The 17,948-nt window shown below is 47.6% G+C and overlaps 1 protein-coding gene across 1 annotated transcript in view; it reads right to left on the minus strand.

The window, feature by feature from the left end:
• The window catches only part of CDC45 (cell division cycle 45), a 753,019-nt gene that overhangs the window by 11,392 nt on the left and 723,679 nt on the right, over positions 1–17,948 (minus strand). Inside the window, exon 18 of the mRNA XM_069620055.1 lies at positions 2,914–2,981. Within this exon, the coding sequence (XP_069476156.1) occupies positions 2,917–2,981 (65 nt within the window). The 3' untranslated portion in view covers positions 2,914–2,916. The remainder of the gene's footprint in view (positions 1–2,913; positions 2,982–17,948) is intronic.

The raw sequence follows: 17,948 nt of genomic DNA on the forward strand, positions 1-17,948 counted from the left end.
TGCGAGAGACCTGCCTACTGTCTCTGCGGTGTCCAGGGTATTCTTTACCACATTCTGATTGACAAGTTTGCCCTCCGAGACAATGGCGAGAAGCTTGGCTCTGGTTGGTTCCGGAAGCTCTTGAAGGCCTTCCTGGAGTAGGTTCCATTGGGCGTCACGTAGCTTGCTAGTAACGTCGTATTATTGGCAATCCGGACAGTATAGGCCGCTGCTGACGTAACCCGTTTGCCTAAGGCATACAGCCTTTAGACTCCTTGTCCGGGGGTGACTCTCCCGTGGCAAGGGGAACCCCTGCTCTTTTGCGTGTATTGGTCACCACCAGCGAGTTTGGGGTTGCGTGTCCTTTGATATATAGCGGGTCAGTGGGGGAGGGTCGGAAAAGTATTGACCCTCTGGTTCACAGACCTAGTCTGAGCGGGTGCGAGTAAGGAAGGAGCCAGCCGTCTTAACAGAGCTCAAAAGAGGGTTATAGACTGGCTTGCCGGAGGTTTTTCATTAATAATGTCCTCAGCGAAATCTTGTTCGGGCAAAGCTTCAAGCGTGGCAATTTTAAAAAAATCTGCTGCTTTCTTCAACATGTTGTTGAAAGTCATTTGATCATCTATCCGCGAAGCTTGTCGAATCGGGGTGGATGGGGGAGAGTCAAGGCAAACGATATCGGAGTTATGATCGTCCTGCTGGGTGTCCTCCCAGTTGTCAGTTGCTCCTTGATCTTCCCCATAGTTGTCCAGAAAAGAGGCCTCCTCTTCTTCTGTATAGATGTCCCTATACGTGTCCATCTGGACATCTTCTGGATAGTCAACTTGGTGTTGGATATCTTTATGTTTAGAGGGTTAGGGTCTACCCAAGCCTTTTTTGGCGGAGGTTGATCAGAAGCTCTGAACAATTGCTCCAGCCGATCCATACACCCCTCGAATTGTTCCGTGGTCCATTTGGAGAGGATCTCCTCAGGGTGCTTGAGAGGGGTACCTGGCTTTCTTCATAAGATTCTTCAGGATCATCTTCCAAATCCGTGGAAAACCTTTCGGCGGATTGGCCCATAACTTTGGGCAGAACCGGTACTAGGCCCACCGCCGTAGCAATCCTATTGATACTCTTACGGATACACACTGAATCTTCGGGAGACAAAGCTTCTGAAGATGTGTCGGCAGTAGAAACTTTCCGCGGCTACAGAAGGGCATGCGGATAGCTTCTCGGGTAGAGGCCTACTCGTAGTCTTCGGGCCTGTACGGGCCTTGGAAACCGTCAGTTTCTTGTACGGAAACTTCGGCGCGTGTAATTTGGGGAGTAGCGCCCTTGTTATGTTTGCTATGCCCAGTCATGCGCTGCTGCGGATGCGGGGAAGGCTGCGGATCAGACCGATCCGTGGGCACCGCCGAAATTTCCAGCGGACCCGTTGGCGCTTTCGCCTTGAAGGAAGTCGTTGAGGAGGACGCTTGGGTTGTGTGATTGTACGCCCGTCACCGGGTGTGGTACCTGTAGCAAGACCGAGTCGTGCCTGGAAGGGTCAGGGACAGGCGTGGCGGCCCTAGAATAGTCCGCCTCAAGGTCTATAACGTCCGCGTTGGACGTTTAGGTTTAAAGAGTTTACACGCCGTACACCGCTTTTTGTTGTGCTCTAGGGGGAGACAAGCGTTACACGACGTGTGCTCGTCTTTCCACGGATATCTGACCCTACAGACAGGGCAGAATCTAAATGGAGTCCTTTCCATAGCAGAAGGGAAGGGTGACCAGACCAAAAAGGAAAGCAGTGGAAAAGAGGAAAGACATAACAGTATGGCAAACCCCGATCCCACTCTCCCTACTGTGTAGGCCGGCCAGAAGGCCCGACCACGTGGAAGTCCGAACGCCAGATCTTAGGCGCCGGAACCCACAGCCGTATGCGATTTCCCCCATAGTCTTCGTCGAAGATGTTCTTGATGGGCGAATTGACTTAACGGGGATTAAAACCGACAATTCGGTAAGATAAACAATGTCTCATGAAGAGCTCTGCTATAGGGCGACCAGTTATCTGGGCGGAAAAAAACAATCTGAGGGACCTCGGCGCGTGAGGGATTTTGGGTACTACACACGTCACGATAGGGATAGTGTTTCAGACACGCCTATGCCGACGTCCCCTTTCGGTCCCCGAAAGACAAGATGCAATACTCCACGGTTACCACTGGATGTCGGACCATATGCACAGCATGTGATTCTAAGCAGATTAACAAGCATCAGAAATGTACATACATTAAAAAAAAAAACAAAGCCAAATGAGCAGATTAATGTTTCAATTTGGAATAAGGCTTACATTTATTTTAGGACCAGTGTTGCCATAGTCCAGCTATTCAATGTTTAGAAATGTCAATGAAGATGCCATGATGGAGAAATGTATTCTACTGCTTATTTTATTTTGGGGTTTTCTAGAGCACTAAAAGCCGCCATCAGGTCACTTCAGAGTGAACATAACACAGGAAAGAGATGGAGAAGTCAAAGATATCTCTGCAGTGGTATGGGGGCAGAGGGGGGTGGGGGGGATCGGAGTACTCCATGTTCTTTTGAAATTAACATGCAAAGTTTGAGAGAGGCAGCGATTTTAAGGGCTAAGCCTTGAAGGAGAAGTGATCTACGACCATAACAAACTTATTTCAGTTGGCACTGCATCAGCGAATTGGAGGAAAGGGACCTAAAACAGGTGCGTAGAGGACACCCCTGATCATACAGGCAGTTGCCTGGGTAGTGCTCGCAAGCAGTGCAATTACTAAGTCATTACTGATGCAACTATGTGACATAACCATTGCCTTAATTATCGATCTCATTTCATCTCTCTGTGCTCACTTAACATTGGTCCTCCTATCTACATGCTTAGGCTCATATGCGCTCTTGCTGCTGGAACCAGTTGAGCCATCCCATTACATATTTGCACAACATTACCTTTCAGGACAGAAGAGAAATAAGTGCGTCCACAAACTTGCTGCGATCTTCAGTTTTCAAATCAATGACTGCGAAAGAAGGAAAAGAAAAAAGTATCTGTAAGACCAGTATGAAAAACATCAGCTCAGCATTCAACTGCCACGCTGTGGCAAACATTCCTGTGTCCCCACCGTCGCTACAACAAGGGAAACATTTCCATGTGTCCTTGCATGATTAAATCCGGCAGTGTGAAGTAGGAGCCCATCAGTAATGCACCAGATTATCTGCGGCCTAGAGAGGGGGCTGGCAACGCAGTTTTCACTGCCAGCTCCAGGAAAGCAAGACCAACTGTAAAATTCCACCTGAAACTCCAACGGAGCCAGGGGAGGACAAACCTCAGATGCCAATTAGCAACCAGGTTCATAACTCTAGCCTACATGCGTCCAGCCGATTAATCAATGGCACATACAGAGCGCACAGATCAGGCGAATAGGACAGATCAGGCCAGGAGGTAGAAGCTGCCAGGCTTCATAAATAGGACTGCAGATCTTTAACTTGCAGGAGCACAAGAAACATTCAGGCAGCTTACAACGGTCAATATAAGAAAAATAAAAGTCCCTTACCTCTGGCAATATTGTTAATACAAGCAGTATTCCGCCCACAGAGCCCTCCTTTGAAATGTCATCCATGCACAGACTGATCACCGCCCAATGGTAGCACACCACATCTCATATTCAATTACAATGGAAGTGGTGCCCCTTTAACCAGACAAGACTATCCTTGCGGCATGTACTTACAGCCACATACTCCATTTCCCCAGCAGTATCAAGCAATGAGAAATCGAGGGTTAGGTGGGAGGGTCAATGAGTAATGTTGGGGCGTGGCTTGTGGGATAGCCGTGGCCTAAAAAAGTACACAAAATAAAAAAATAAAGTACGCAAAGCGCAACAGAGATATATGTGTGTGTGTGCATCTTACTATGGTTTGTGTACTATGCAAGCCATCTTTTATAAACCTAGAAGATGGCTTGCGAATTGTACAAACCATAGTAAGGTACGCAAACAAATATATAACGTTGATATATATTTGTGTGCATACTTTATGGTTTGCGTACTTTTCAAGCCATCTTTTTAAAACTTTTCTATGTTTATAAAAGATGGCTTAAAAAGTACCCAATTCAATCCATCATTTATAAAGCTTTGACGACCGATAAAGCCTGAGGCGTCTTTGTCAGTCGGCAAAGCTTTATAAAAGATGACTTGAATTGTGTGCTTTTCAAGCCATCTTTTATAAATATAGAAATATGTCACAGTCCCCAGGTTCGCTGAGGGTTAAAGACGCCTCAGTGACCTGGTGATGGGGGAAACAAAGGACAGTAACTTCCTCTGGTGAAGACGCGCGAGGGGTCACCAGAGTAATTTACAGTGACTGACAGAAGTGCCAGCCACAGTGAGCTGTGGCTGGCTGGCACTTCTGTCAGCTTGCCAGACTTGAAAATGGCAGGCGCACCTCCCGTCGCGGCGGGTTAATGTGACCCGCCAATGTTGGGGTGGGGCCGGGGGCCACAGCTCAGCCCCACTTTTTGGAGACTTCCGGGGCCCAGCCTGGACCCACTTACAGCACTGCTCACCACCTAGGAAATCCCAACTCTATGATATGTTATTTATAATGCGCTTCTAAGCACGTACCCGGGGATCGAACCTGTGTTGCTCCGTGTCATCTTGCTTCCAAGGCAAGCACGTTGCCCCTGAGCTATCCTCCCCACCTCTGTGAGGGATAACCATCAGACAGAACATTAAAGCAAAGTACATTCTTTTAATTACTAATTTTCTCCTACAGATTTCATCATCTTTGAAATACTCCCACGCGTATGGCAGAAAGGGGGGGTGGGCGTAGGGAAATATATCTACACCAGAAAGGTTTGAAGGGCAGCGCATCCCACTTGGATCCAGTGTCAATGTAGTAGCGTTTCAAAAACGTGTGCAAAGCTGGCAACGTCTACGTTTTCTTTTTGATGAGGTAGTCCCCTAGACTCTTTGCTGGCTTTTTTTTTTATGTCTTGACATTTTAAGCTACAGAGAAACATTCCAAATCCCATTGAAGAATGCCTTTTATTTTTGTATGTGCGGCCTTGGTATTCCATGAAGCTGCCACAGGGAAAGGAATGTTTTCTTACTCAAAGTGTTTGGTTTCTGTCTGATGTCAGTTATATAAGTTCCATCTGGGTCCACTGCAGGGTAGCCTTTTTACCGTTTCGGTAGCCACTTGGCCTTCTGAAAAACAGCAACCTTGCAAGTGTTTTAAGCACTGCAACCAAGCCATATTTATTTGGAGACTGTCTAGTGCTTGTATTGTTTGGTCGTTTGCCTACACGGGCACTAACTCAGAGGTCACAGAGGCTCCTTTGCCTGAACGGATCTGATTTAGGCTGGGTGAGGGACTGGCAAACACCTGATCAATGTTTTGGAGTGTACACCCCCAGGTCTACCACAATTGGAAGACTGCCAAAATGTTGAATGGTGCATTGATGTCGACTGGACGGCTGGAGAGACCCAAGTGTGTGTCTGGGGTCAAAGCCATTCCTTTAAAAGAACCTGGAAAGTCTGGCATCTAATTGGAGAGAAGAGGATACTAAGAACGTATTGCTCCCTCCCACTGAAGGCAAGAAGGATCAATCGCGGGCACATGCATTAGGCTCACTGAGGTGATGTGAAATGCTTTATCCCTCGGCTCTGCAGCACTCGGATGGCCTAGAAGGGTGGGATCAACTGCTGTTACTTTAGGAAACCGAGCAGTATTTTCCAGCTCTTCATAAGTACCTGCTCTGTGTGGGAAATTCATGCATGACCTCTGGAGCTGTCCTCTGGAGATGGACCTTCCTGTGTCCTGCAGCCTTTTGCCTTAACTGATGTATCCTTGGACTCATTCCAAAGAGGATGCAACCAACAGCGAGGACTAAGTGGCACACCATGGGGATCACAACCCACCAAATCACAAAGTGTGACTCTCAGACTAGCGCTACTTATAGATGCCAAAGAAAACATTGCAACTGAGAAGCACCAACACTGCTCCAGCTGTCAAGCATGAGAAGAAACGGGGAATTTTTAAGGAAAAGGAGGATGGAACTAGAAAGTGTCCAAAGGGGGAATCCATATCTATTAAAGTGCTGGACAATTAGTAATGGACGGATTACAGATTTTTGAACCATATTTGAAATCCTTAGACAAATGGTGAAATTACTTACCGTTAATGTTTTTTCTATGGATTCTTCTACCACGGCCTCCCACATAGCCTCATCCAGAGTCAGCTGTTTGGAAAACTTCGACAGGGGGCGTAGTGTGACTTGGAATCATAGCTAGACTCCTCCATGCCTGGCCCACGCCACTCCGGACACGTATATAGTACATATACTACCACCTCCTCCCCAGGCCCCTACAAGCCCATCAGCTGCGCGGAACAATCCAACAGATTTCAATATGTACAAAAAAAAATAGCTTTTTGCGAAGAACAGGTAAAGCGTAACCTACCATTCAAAAGTCGACCCACAAAAAAAGGGATACAAGAGTGCAACAGCAGACACCTTCAGGGCAGACTAGAAGGGCGATGAGTAATCTGCGGGAGAAGAATCCATAGAAAGAACATTACCTGTAATTTCTCCTTCAATGAATTGCATTCTCCAACAGATTTCTCATCTTGATAGACTCAAATCAGTACAGTCCTCTAAGTAATCAAACAACTCTGTTTAAACAAAAAAACTTTGCAACACCACTTTCCCAAATCGAGCGTCAACCCCACGGGCTGAAACCAAATTGTAGTGGTTTAGGAATGCATGCAGGGACGGCCAAGTCGCAGCTTGGCAGATCTCCCTAGGTTACATGAAATTATATCAAATTATAAAACAAAGAATGAATTTTGAACGATCACAAAAAAAACCTAAAACATTTGTTTTAAATGTTCGTCGTTTTTGGGAGTGCCCATCCCCAAGCCTCCCTTAATTCTTTTTATACTTTTCGCTCACCTCAAAAACTATTCCCATCCTTAACCACATGTCTATGTTTTAAAAATCCTTTTATTTTTTAACAGATGTTTTGGGTTTATTTAAACATCCATCATTTGTTTTCTATTCGATAATATCACTACATACCATCTCCCTCACCGGCACTACCCTTTGCAAAGCAGAAGAGTTTAGCTACACCCCTAGTAGAGGGTGCACCGATGCCTGCAGGAAGCTCCTTCCCTCTGCTTGGTTTTAACACCCCGCAATGAAGAGGACTATCCAGCAAGAAATCTGCTGTGTTACCTCTAAGTCCTTTCCATGACTGCAAAAAAGCAACAAACAAATGATTGTGTCTCCTGAAGTCAGCGGTCCTAGCCTCATAGAAGCTCAGTGCCAGATCCAGGGATCATGCCAGGTGCAGTCAGCAAGTCCTGCAGCATTTACTTGCTGTTCGATAAGCAGCCTCCATCCATGAGGTTTTCATGCTACAAAAACATCCCAGCGATATGGAGGAAAGGGGAAGGGACGCAGAAGTAAGAAACAGTTACTCACCCGAGTGGCTACTGTACTCCTAGTCCATATTCTCAGTTCCACCATGTGTCCCGCTCCCTCCATCTCCTGCAAGATTGGTTAAATCAGCGATCTGTTGCCGATGAGCAGTAAATGGACTGGTGGGCGAGGTATGTGGGCAGAGTAGGAAGGCACAATTAGCACACTGTTGCATGCTCTAGATTAAAGGAAAGGTTTAAGTATTCTTATTGATAACCAAGTCCATTGAATTTTGAAGCTAAATTGCAAAAAAGCCTTTAGACTGATAACTATTCTATCGAACCACAACAGCGCAGCATTAAGGGATTCGCAATTTACTTTTTTGAAATTTAGCTTCAATATTCAATAGGCTTGGTGATCAACAAGAATACTCCAAGCCTCAGAAGAGCTCAAGGCTTGAAACACGTGTCAGGCTGATCTTGGATATAATAAACATTTATGCAGCTATGCATAAAGCTTTACAATTGATTGGAGCAGTGTGATTGTACACCTTTTAATTCAATAATTCTTCTGTGGAGTATTGTGCAAAATACCCATGCCGTACAATCACCCGCTGCCATCTCATACATATACATTGTGTGTACAAGTGCTTGGGTTTCTTTGTCTTTTTGCCACTGGATTTGTTTTGGACAACTGCAAAGGTAGTCTTTGGGTCGTCAGTGGGCTGCTGCTCTTCATGAAGTCTTGGTTTCAACTGTCTAATGAACAGAGTCAGGAGCCCTCCTTTTAGGCAAGATGCAGGCTGGTAGCAAGCCCACCAATGGTAAGGATCTGCAACATTCAATCAGCCAGGGATATGGCATTTACAACACGCCTATACACAAGTGTTTCAGCGTAAATCGATGTTACCAGGTAACGAAAGGCTGATAACTATTCTATCGCAACAGCACAGCATTATTAAGGGATTTGCAATTGACTTTTTTTGCAATTTAGCTTCCAAATTCAATGGACTTGGTGATCAACAAGAATACTCCAAGCCTCAGAAGAAGAGCTTGAGGCTTGAAACACGTGTCAGGCCGATCTTGGATATAATAAACATTTATTCACCTATGCATGAAACTTTACAATTGATTGGCGCAGTGTGATTATACACCAGCACTGATTAGAGTGTTGTATCAGTGAAGCCCTGCTCCTATGTCCCGATCTCAAGAAGGCCTTCGTTGGCGCTTCAACCATTGGGGCGATGGTAAGAACCAGTTTGAAACCCCGCTCAAGGATCTGTGCCTGCGGAGCCTTTGGAAGTGTCCCTAGATCAACTACTGGACTGACCAGCTGAGCTACCTCGCTGCAGCCATCGTCATTCTGATCAGAGCCTAGGAACTTTACAGATCTTTAGCTTGTGTCACAAGTCGCCTGCTCTTGCATTTGCAGCCGTCTCACTCCAGGGAGAGATGTGCTGGGGATGCTCCCATGTGTGCCGCTGGACCATCACCTGTCCCTGGATGAACTGGTCTTCTTTGTGTTCCCTGAGGTGTTCCGTGGCTGCATGTCCCACAGACGTTTACACTTGCCTTTGTTTGGGTCTTTAACTGTAAGATGTCTGGAACAAATTCCTGGCCACCTCGACAGACTGAAACAAAACCCTATGAAACAAAGTATCCTTCTGTCTAGACAATCCTTGCGGTTGGGACAACAACAAATTAACAAGCCTGGAACAAACTCTGGCACCTGCAACCGTGGTATTCGGAGAACCCTTAGCCGAGGGGGCGACTAAGTGTACATGCATGCTGCTTTTCGCTTTGCCTTCCACTGGGTATTCTGGGCATAAAGCCCTCGCCCTAAACTCCCTCTGACCGGACCTCTGATGGTGGCGCCTGGATTAAGGATCCTTCCGTAGGCCTATGATTTGGTGTGTTGGATTGAGTCTCCGAATAACTAAAGTGCAATTTTAGCAATTATATGAGAGTAGCTAAGAAAAATAGATTACAACTGCTATCCTCTCCAGCTAGAATCTTATATCCAGTAGAAGAACAAGTTACTGACCAAACTGGTAACATTCGTTCGATGGGATGTTCCTCCAACATATTCCACATCTATGACATGTAATGTCCACAGCTGTGCACAAAACTTTTCAGCAGAGGGCGCCTTACGTTGCTGGTATCGAGCTGATGTCCCTCGAGGGCCTCCATCGAGGGTCAACGTCACTGGATGTTATATATAGGACGCACAGCGCCCGTTGCCTCAGTTTAGTTTTTTCCCCCCGAATGTGTGGCACCAGTCTCCTGCCAGTATAACTGCCTACAGCCTTGCGGAAACGGAAGCTGCAATCACAGAGGAAATTCTCCAGAGGGGCAGGCTAGGAGGGCTATGTGGAATATGGAGGAGGAACATCCCATCGAAGAACAAGTTACTTTCTTACCTGGTAATGTTCTTTCGATGGGATGTTGCTCTGACATATTCCACATCTATGACAGACTCCCAAAGCAGTACCAGACTATGGAGGAGGGAAAGAATTTAGAATGTGAATTTAGATTACCCAATCAAATGGCTGAATAGAGTACCACCTTACCAAAGGCCAAACCCTGCCCATGGATGGAATCCAGGGAACAGTGCTTAACAAAAGTATGGACAGACGCCTATGTGGCTGCTTCACACATATTCCGAATAGGAACACCCCTTTGTAGAGCAGTGGAGGCAGCCACACCCCTAGTGGAGTGAGCCTGTAAGCCTACCAGAGGGTCCTTTCCCGCCAAACGGTTGCACTCGGTAATAGTTAGGATAATCCATCTGGACAAGGTCTGTTTGGAAACAGACTGACCCAAGCAGTGTCCAGCATATCCTACAAAGAGCTGATCGTCCACTCTGACCCGGGACATCCGTGAAAAATAAAAGCTCAAAGCTCTCATAGGATCCAACCTATGAAGCCTCTCCTCTTCCTTACCAGGATGCGGAGGAGGATAAAATGCCGGAAGAATCACCTTCTGGCTCAAATGAAATTCAGACAAACTTCGGAAGAAAAGAAGGTGACACCCGCAGGACAACCCTGTCCTTACGGAAAACAGTAAAGGGTGGCTTGGCAGAAAGTGCCTGCAATTCACTCACTCTGCGTGCGGAAGTAACCGCAGCTAAAAACACGGTTTTAAAAGACAACAGTCTCAACGGACAAGAGTGTAAGGGCTCAAACGGAGCTCCCATCAGAAACTTTAAAACCAAATTCAAATCCCAACCCAGGACCTGGAAAGGGGATGGTGGAAACACATTAGACAGCCCTTTCAGACACTGAAATCAAAGGAATCTGTAAGAACACTATTCAGAAGAGCGCTTAAATATGGACAGCGCTGCCAGGTAACCCTTTATGGTACCCACTTGAAGGCCCTTGTGGGCTAAAGAGCTGAAAAGACAACACCATAGGAATGGAATATTGGAAAGGATCCACATTCTATCCCCTGCACCCAATCGCAGAACTTCTGCCAAAGACACAGGGACTTTGTTGCCGGCTTCCTGGCCGAAAGCAACACCTCCATCACGTCACCCGGGAGGTCCCAATCCTTGTATCTCAACCTTTCAGATTCCACGCATGAAGGTTGAGAGACCTGACCTCTGGATGGAGAATCTGACCCCCCCTCCGGTGAGAGCAGATCGTCTCGGTAGGGAAGACTGTGTGGAGGGCAGATGGACATTGCGAGAAGGTCCGGGTTCCACGCTCTCCTGGCCCAATCCAGAGCAATGAGGATCATTCGGGAACCGAACCTCCGTAACCACCGCAACACCTGAGGAATGACGGGGACTGGAGGAAACTCGTTCAGCAGTGGGAATGAGCACTCCATTACAACTTTCCTGTTGGATGGCCCAGAACCAGGGCTGCATCGCCCCCTGCACAACGGGAGTGACCCTACCCCCTTTTGTTGAGGTAATGCATGACCACTGTGTTGTCTGTCATAATCAGGACAGTGTTCCGCGGCACAGATGGTAGAAAAGCCTTCAGGGCCAGCCTGACAGCTCTCAGCTCTAACAGATTGATGTGGAGTCTGGACGCAACGGAGACCAACGGCCGCTGGCTGTCAACTCGTAGGCATGAGCGCCCCATCCTGTGAGGGAGGCATCCGCCATGATCCGTCACCTCCGGCCATGGTTGCCAAAACGGTGCCCCCTTCATCAGATTTCCTTCTTTGGCCCACCATAGAAGATCCTGGGCGACCGAGAGCAGAATCTGAACGGGATCCGACATCTTGCCAGAGAACTGCGACCACTGCATCTTGAGAGCCCACTGCAGGGATCTCATCCGCAGTCTGGCCTCTGGCACCAGAAAAATGCAGGACACCATGAGGCAGAATAACTTTAAGCATTCAAAAGCCGAGAGACTCTGGGCACGTTGAAACTTGTCCACCATCTGCAGAATGTGATGAGCCCTCACCTGGGGAGGCGAACACTGCCCAAGGGACGCGTCAAGCACTGCTCCGATGTATCTTGGTCCAAGATGTCAGTAAGGTCCTCCTGAATAAAATCCTTAGGAGGACTGGACCACCCCAGCTATTCGGAGACCCTAGACATGAGCCGCCTGTAGGAAGAGTCTGCATGAGCCCCCGGCACAGGCCTAACAAACTCAACTTCAGGAGAAGTGTCCAGGCCACTGGCATCATGGAGGGTCTCTGCCTCAACTCCTCCAAGGGACTGTCATCCTACAATCTCAGAGCCTCATCCTGAGAAGCAGGGTCTTCAATCTCCGACCTTTCCTCCTCTTTAAAAAAATGTCGGCCAAAGGTCTGGAAAACCCAGCCAGCGGGACAGAAGAGGGCCTGGGGCTCAAAAGCGGCCTCCCAGACTTAGAAGCATTCCTAGGCACAACCACCTCCTCAGGAAACTCCTCAGACATTACGGCCAGAAAGCGGCGAGGGCCTCGACGCAGAGGGCATCGAGAACATAGATGTCGAGACAGCAGAGGGCTTCGATGCCGGAATCCGCGCCATGCGTCGACGCCGAGACCTTCGGCATCAATGTCGCTACAGGTGTGGGCTGTACCGTCAAGAGTCATACTGTCCTGGCGCCGAACGAGTCGACGTCGATATCTCCACAGGCTGCAGCGATCTCGCTGGGGATGAGGACCGAGACCTGGACGCACGTCTCTTGCGTTTCCTCTTGCCATGGGACGTCGAGGGCTCCCTGTGCGAGTCGCGGTGCGACCCAGAGCCTGAAGGCGTGCGAGCCGCGGTTCGAGAGTGTTCTCTGCCGGCTTTGTGAGAAGGCGCGACAGGAACTGTGCCTTGCAACTGGAAAAATCGCCGTCATTTCCTCTTTAAAGGCCGCCCTCTCCTACGGAGTCAAGGACTTCGTGGGACAGGCTACCTTCCACACGGCGCCATCATCCGATGAGGACGGAGAAGACGACCGGTGCCGGCGCTTCCTAGAGTGCTGCGAGGATGAGGAATGGCGGGAACCACTCAGGGACCGAGAACCTCTATCCTCCTCCCGACGCGGAGAGTCGCCCCTCGAGTAGTCGGTGGAAACCCTAGGCTTCTATTCGGACTTGCAGGACTTAGAGGGCCCCCCTACCTACCTTGAGCTTCCCCTTCCGTTCACACAAGGCCTTGGCGGATAGAGACTGGCATTTTCGAGCAGTCTGTCGTGCGATTCTCCCAGACACCATAAACACGGTGCGGGTCAGTCAACGACATCTTGGACTTGCAGTCCCGGCAAGTCTTGAACCCAGACCTTGGAGTCGGAGGGGGTCGAAGAAGCAGACATAAAGGTCGATGATACACACGAGGCACGCCGAGTTTCACAAAGCTATACATGTTCGCTGCCGGAAAAAACGGAACTGAGGCAACAGGCGTCCTATATATAACATCTGTTGACGTTGACCCTCGATGGTGGCCCTCGAGGGACATCGGCTCGACGTTGACCATCTACCCAGAAGCCCCCTCAGATTGTCTTTTCTGGTAAATGGATTGAAGCTTCAAAATTACATGCCATTAATTGTGCAAGTACTTGGCCAATGCAAATGAGGCATTTACCGCAGAACCATGTTCCCCCACTCAAAATCTTTGTCTAAATTGTTAAAACAATGTAGTTTTATTCAATAGACCTCAACTGACTCTGAACTTTGATTAATAAAAACTACGACTTTGTAAAAAACAGAAGGCCACTATAATGATTATTCAAAAATACTATAAATTATGAATATGCTTCCTAGAAAAAAAAAAAATGACTATTGAATTTGTTATCTCGTTGGTGCTATACTATATTACTATTGGTAATGTTTATGTTTATGATTTGAAATTGTATATGTTTCACTTCTATGTTGTTTTGCAAAGGTTTGGCAAAACCAATACAAATAAAGAAAAAAAATGTGTTAATTTTCCTCTCCTTCCTACCGAGGGGAAGAGTCGAAGATGCCAATGGCTTAAAATTAACCATGTCAGTCTGCACCATGACCACCATTCTGGCAAAGGATTCCTCAACAAATGTATGATCCCCCTGCACTAGCTTATGCTATGTTTAAGGTACTTATCGACCACTGCGGTTGGTCAAGGCCACTGCCACCAGACGACGACCATATCTGAAATAGCCATGTTGGAGGAGAGGGCGGACTGGGGGGGCTTTGTCTAGAATATCAGTGATCTCCTACTGCACCAGCAGTTTGACCTGCGCCCAAAGCAGCAACCTCCTTCTCCATCACTCTTACATTTTGCCTTTGGATAGCCACAAGAGAAAGCTTGCTGCATTTCCAAATCGAGCATGGTGTCAAGGTTACTCTAGCCATGGAGGCCCGATGCCAAGTCCATTTGCTATGCCAGATCTGCCAGGAATCCCGGATGAGGGTCTTGTCAAAGCCTCTGGCAAGGGCTTAAAGCCATAGGGCACTGTGTGCCCTCCACCAACTTCACAGATTGCAAGAACAGAACCCTTAACCGTGGGGGCATGGAGTGCAGTCCGATGTTGCCGGGGTCGAGCTTGAGAGCATACCACGTGACTTCAGAGAATCCCAGCTCTGCAGCCTGAGGGGCAAGCATCGAGGCGACAGCCTCCAAAAGAAATGTTAACATTTGGTCTCAAAACTCTTCCCTCACAGTTGCTTCGAAGGAAACAAGGCCGGTCCCTGCTTATGGGAATCCAACAAATCCTCACCCTCGTCTCTCCTAGATCTATACTAAGTCATCTTCTTGAAGGTAGAAGAGTAGCTTGGGGCCAGACATTGTGGCTCAGTAGAACATTTTTTGAACTGGTGTGGATGAACAGCATACCAAGAGCATGGAAATATGGAACAGAGGCAAGGGGGTGTAGTATGTTCCACTTATACAAAGCCTCAATCGCACCTGGTGTCGGAGACCAAGCATCAGAGTTTGTCCAGCCACGCAAACCCCAGCAAAGATTTTCCGAGAACAGCCATTGCTGGGCAGTATTTACCCGTATGAGAAATCTGTGGGAGGATGGAATCCATTTTCACTGATTCGGAGACTGAGATTTTGAAGTTGTCTATAGTGAAGTGGCTGAATTGAGTGTTGAGTTTAAGGGTTTCAGTGGACCTAAGGAGAAGCTCAGTCTTGTCACCGTTGAGACCTACTCCGTTCATGGCCATCCAGGATTGGATGGTAGTGTATATGGCTCTGGAGTCAGATTCGTAGTCACCAGTTAGTTGAAGGACGATTTGCGTATCATCGGCTTAATTGGTGTAGGAGATACCGAATGAGTGCAGGATGTGAAAGAGGGGTTTGGTGAAAATATTATGGGGGGGGGGGGGTGAGATGCAGGACTCTTGTGGCACTCCGCATAAAATGGTAGTTGAGGTAGAGGTTAGGTCGGAGGGAGGCTAGCTCGGTGGCAACATGCTCACCTTGGAAGCAAGATGACACGGAGCAACACAGGTTTGATCCCCGGGTCCGTGCTTAGAAACCTCTGGGTATTAAGCGCGTTATAAATAACCTATTCTATATCATATCAATGCCTTGCTTGGTTTGCAAGAGTTCAGGATTCAGGTCCCATAGAATGCTTTTTTGTCTTATGATTTTCGACCTTCATCCCTTGCTAGTCTTGCCAGCAGGGTTTTGTTTAGGGTGGAGTTGGGTTGGTCCTTCATGTCCGTTCCAGACAGTGCTTGAGTTTTCAGAGATTTGCAGTGGGAGGTCTACCTATTGGGGGGGATGGGGCTTATCTTTGAGAGGTCAGTTTAGTTGGACCGAGCCGCGTGAGGGCGCTGGAGAGCCAGTGGTAAAAGAGTTTGATGGAGGGAGGGCCTTCCTGGAGGGAGAGCACAGGGAGTGCGTTGAGGGAGTTGGCTTGGTCACGAGTGATGACGCCTTTATTCCCGAGTTGGATAAGGAGGGAGGGGAGAAAAAGGGGGGGAAATAGGGGGGGGGTGGAGGTTGGTGGAGCCCTGGCATGGCATTTGGAGATGCACATAAAGGAGAATAAGATTGCTGAGTAATCTGTCCATCCATGTAATGGGGTGTGGAGGCAGAGTGGATATGTTTGTGGCGCTGAAAACTGCATTGAGGGGGAGACCTGTAGTGTAGGTGGGCAGGGAGATCAGTTGTCAGGTTGAAAGCTTCTAGGTTATCTGTCAGAGCGGGTCATGGGGTTTGAAGGGGAGTCAAACATATGTTGAAAATCTCCTAGTATCGTGAGCGCTGCATGTAGGTTGAAGTTCGTTGACAACTGTCACAGGGTTGCTTTTTTTTTTAAAAAGGTAGGTTATTCCAGGTTATGGTTGCCAGTTGAGTGGAGGGTGATCCTTTGAGTTTTATTTTTTCGTACGGTTTTGATACTAGGCAATGTCGTTGCTTGATCTGAGTGACCTTGTTGGGTGGCAAAAATCGTTCAGAACTTTATTCTCCCTTTTATTGGCAGCCAGTGTAGCATTTTCAGCGCTTGCTTAATGTGGTATTCTGAGCAGGAGTCTTGCTGCAGCGCTTTGGATGCAATGATGTTTCGTTAAGTCATTCTGGCATTCCTAGGTATAGGCTGTTGGCATAGTCTACTCTGGACATGAATGCGATGATGGCGAGTGTTTTATGGGTGAAAAAGGAATGGTAGGATCCTTATTACAGCTTGTAGCAGGAAGAATCATTAATCGATTATGGCTTTTACTTGTGGTTCAAGTGTTAGTTTGTTGTCCATCAAGACTCACAGGTTTTTTTGCTATCTTTGATGGAGTCAACGCTCTACCCAGTTCTGTTGGCCATGGGAAGTAATGGCCGTTTTCTTCGCTTTTAGCTAGGATTATTATTTAGTTTTGCCCGGGTTGAGTTTGAGGCAGTTTGTTTTATTTTCTTCCTGTGTATTTTGTAGACGATCTGTGTCTCATCTGCATAGTTGTAGCATGCAAGGCCGTGTGTTTTATGATGTGTTTGATTAGTGGCATTAGGTATATATTGAAGAGCAATGAGGAAAGGATGATCCTTGTGGTACTCCACAGGTGGATTCCCTCGTTGTAGAATTGAATGGTTTGATACAAATGGTTTCTGTCCTGTTTGTTGGGAAGGATTTAATCCATAATAGGGCTGTGTAAGTGATTGCCATTTTATCTAGTCTCCCAATGAGGATCTCCTGGTTGCCTGTCAAATGATGCAGAGAGGGTCCAGAAGGATTAGAGCAGCGCTTTCCTCAGAGTCCGCATTAGTCTTTAGATCATCCCAGATTGAGAGCAATGCAGTTTGCTTTCCCCTCATCGGTCTGAAGCCTACTTGTGCTTGGTCCAACAGTTGGTGCTGTTCTATGAATTCTTGCGTTATTCTGTAGATGTATGTCTCTAATAGTTCAACTGGGTAGGAGATGCAAATACTACCATTAATCTTAGGCCATAGGTGGCAATGTCTATTCAATCTACTTGCCAAATGCACTCAAAGAAAGCCACCAGCCAGGTCCTTCTCAATGGTGGTATGCTAAACCAGACCAGAAGATGCACTCTAACGGCCAGCCTATCGCCATGGGAGAACTAAGAAACACTGAAGATGAAATCTGTCCGAATCTAAGGTATGTATATATCGCATCACGTCTGGATGCAAACACAGGTACGGCTTCCCATCGATGCACTGTAGAATGCAGCTAGCACTATGACAAATGCGGTCTAGCTGCTCGCATAGCCATCTGCACCGAAACCCCTGACGTATCTCAACACCTCTGCCATTAGTATACAGCAACAACCTAGGTCAAATTCGGTCTATCTGGGCACACATTGAGTCTCCTGCACTAGAACTCCATCTTAACCGCTGACTTGGACGATGTTGGTTCCTCAGGCTGGAACAACTGGCCTGGTAGGTCTAGGAGCAGAACGAAGTAAATGCGGCCGTGCTAGTAGCGGTACCGGTTGTTCCAGGCTGAGAAACAGACATCGCCCGAGTCGGTCCATGAAGCCCAGTGCCATGGGCACTTTATAATCCTGCCAAACCACTCAGGATTCTCAAGCACAGCGTTACCGCTGCAACCACATCAAACGATCTCTTACACGGACAGGTCCACGCCCTGCGTTCATCCTGATGAAGGCCTTTACCACCACGGGCTCTTACCCAGCCCCACATGGCCGAAACACTTCAGTGTCGATATTCCGTGACACAACTGTTCAAACTTCTTTGTA

Source organism: Ambystoma mexicanum, chromosome 10 (assembly GCF_040938575.1).
Source record: "Ambystoma mexicanum isolate Mex_15411 chromosome 10, UKY_AmexF1_1, whole genome shotgun sequence".
Classification (NCBI taxonomy): Eukaryota; Metazoa; Chordata; class Amphibia; order Caudata; family Ambystomatidae; genus Ambystoma; species Ambystoma mexicanum.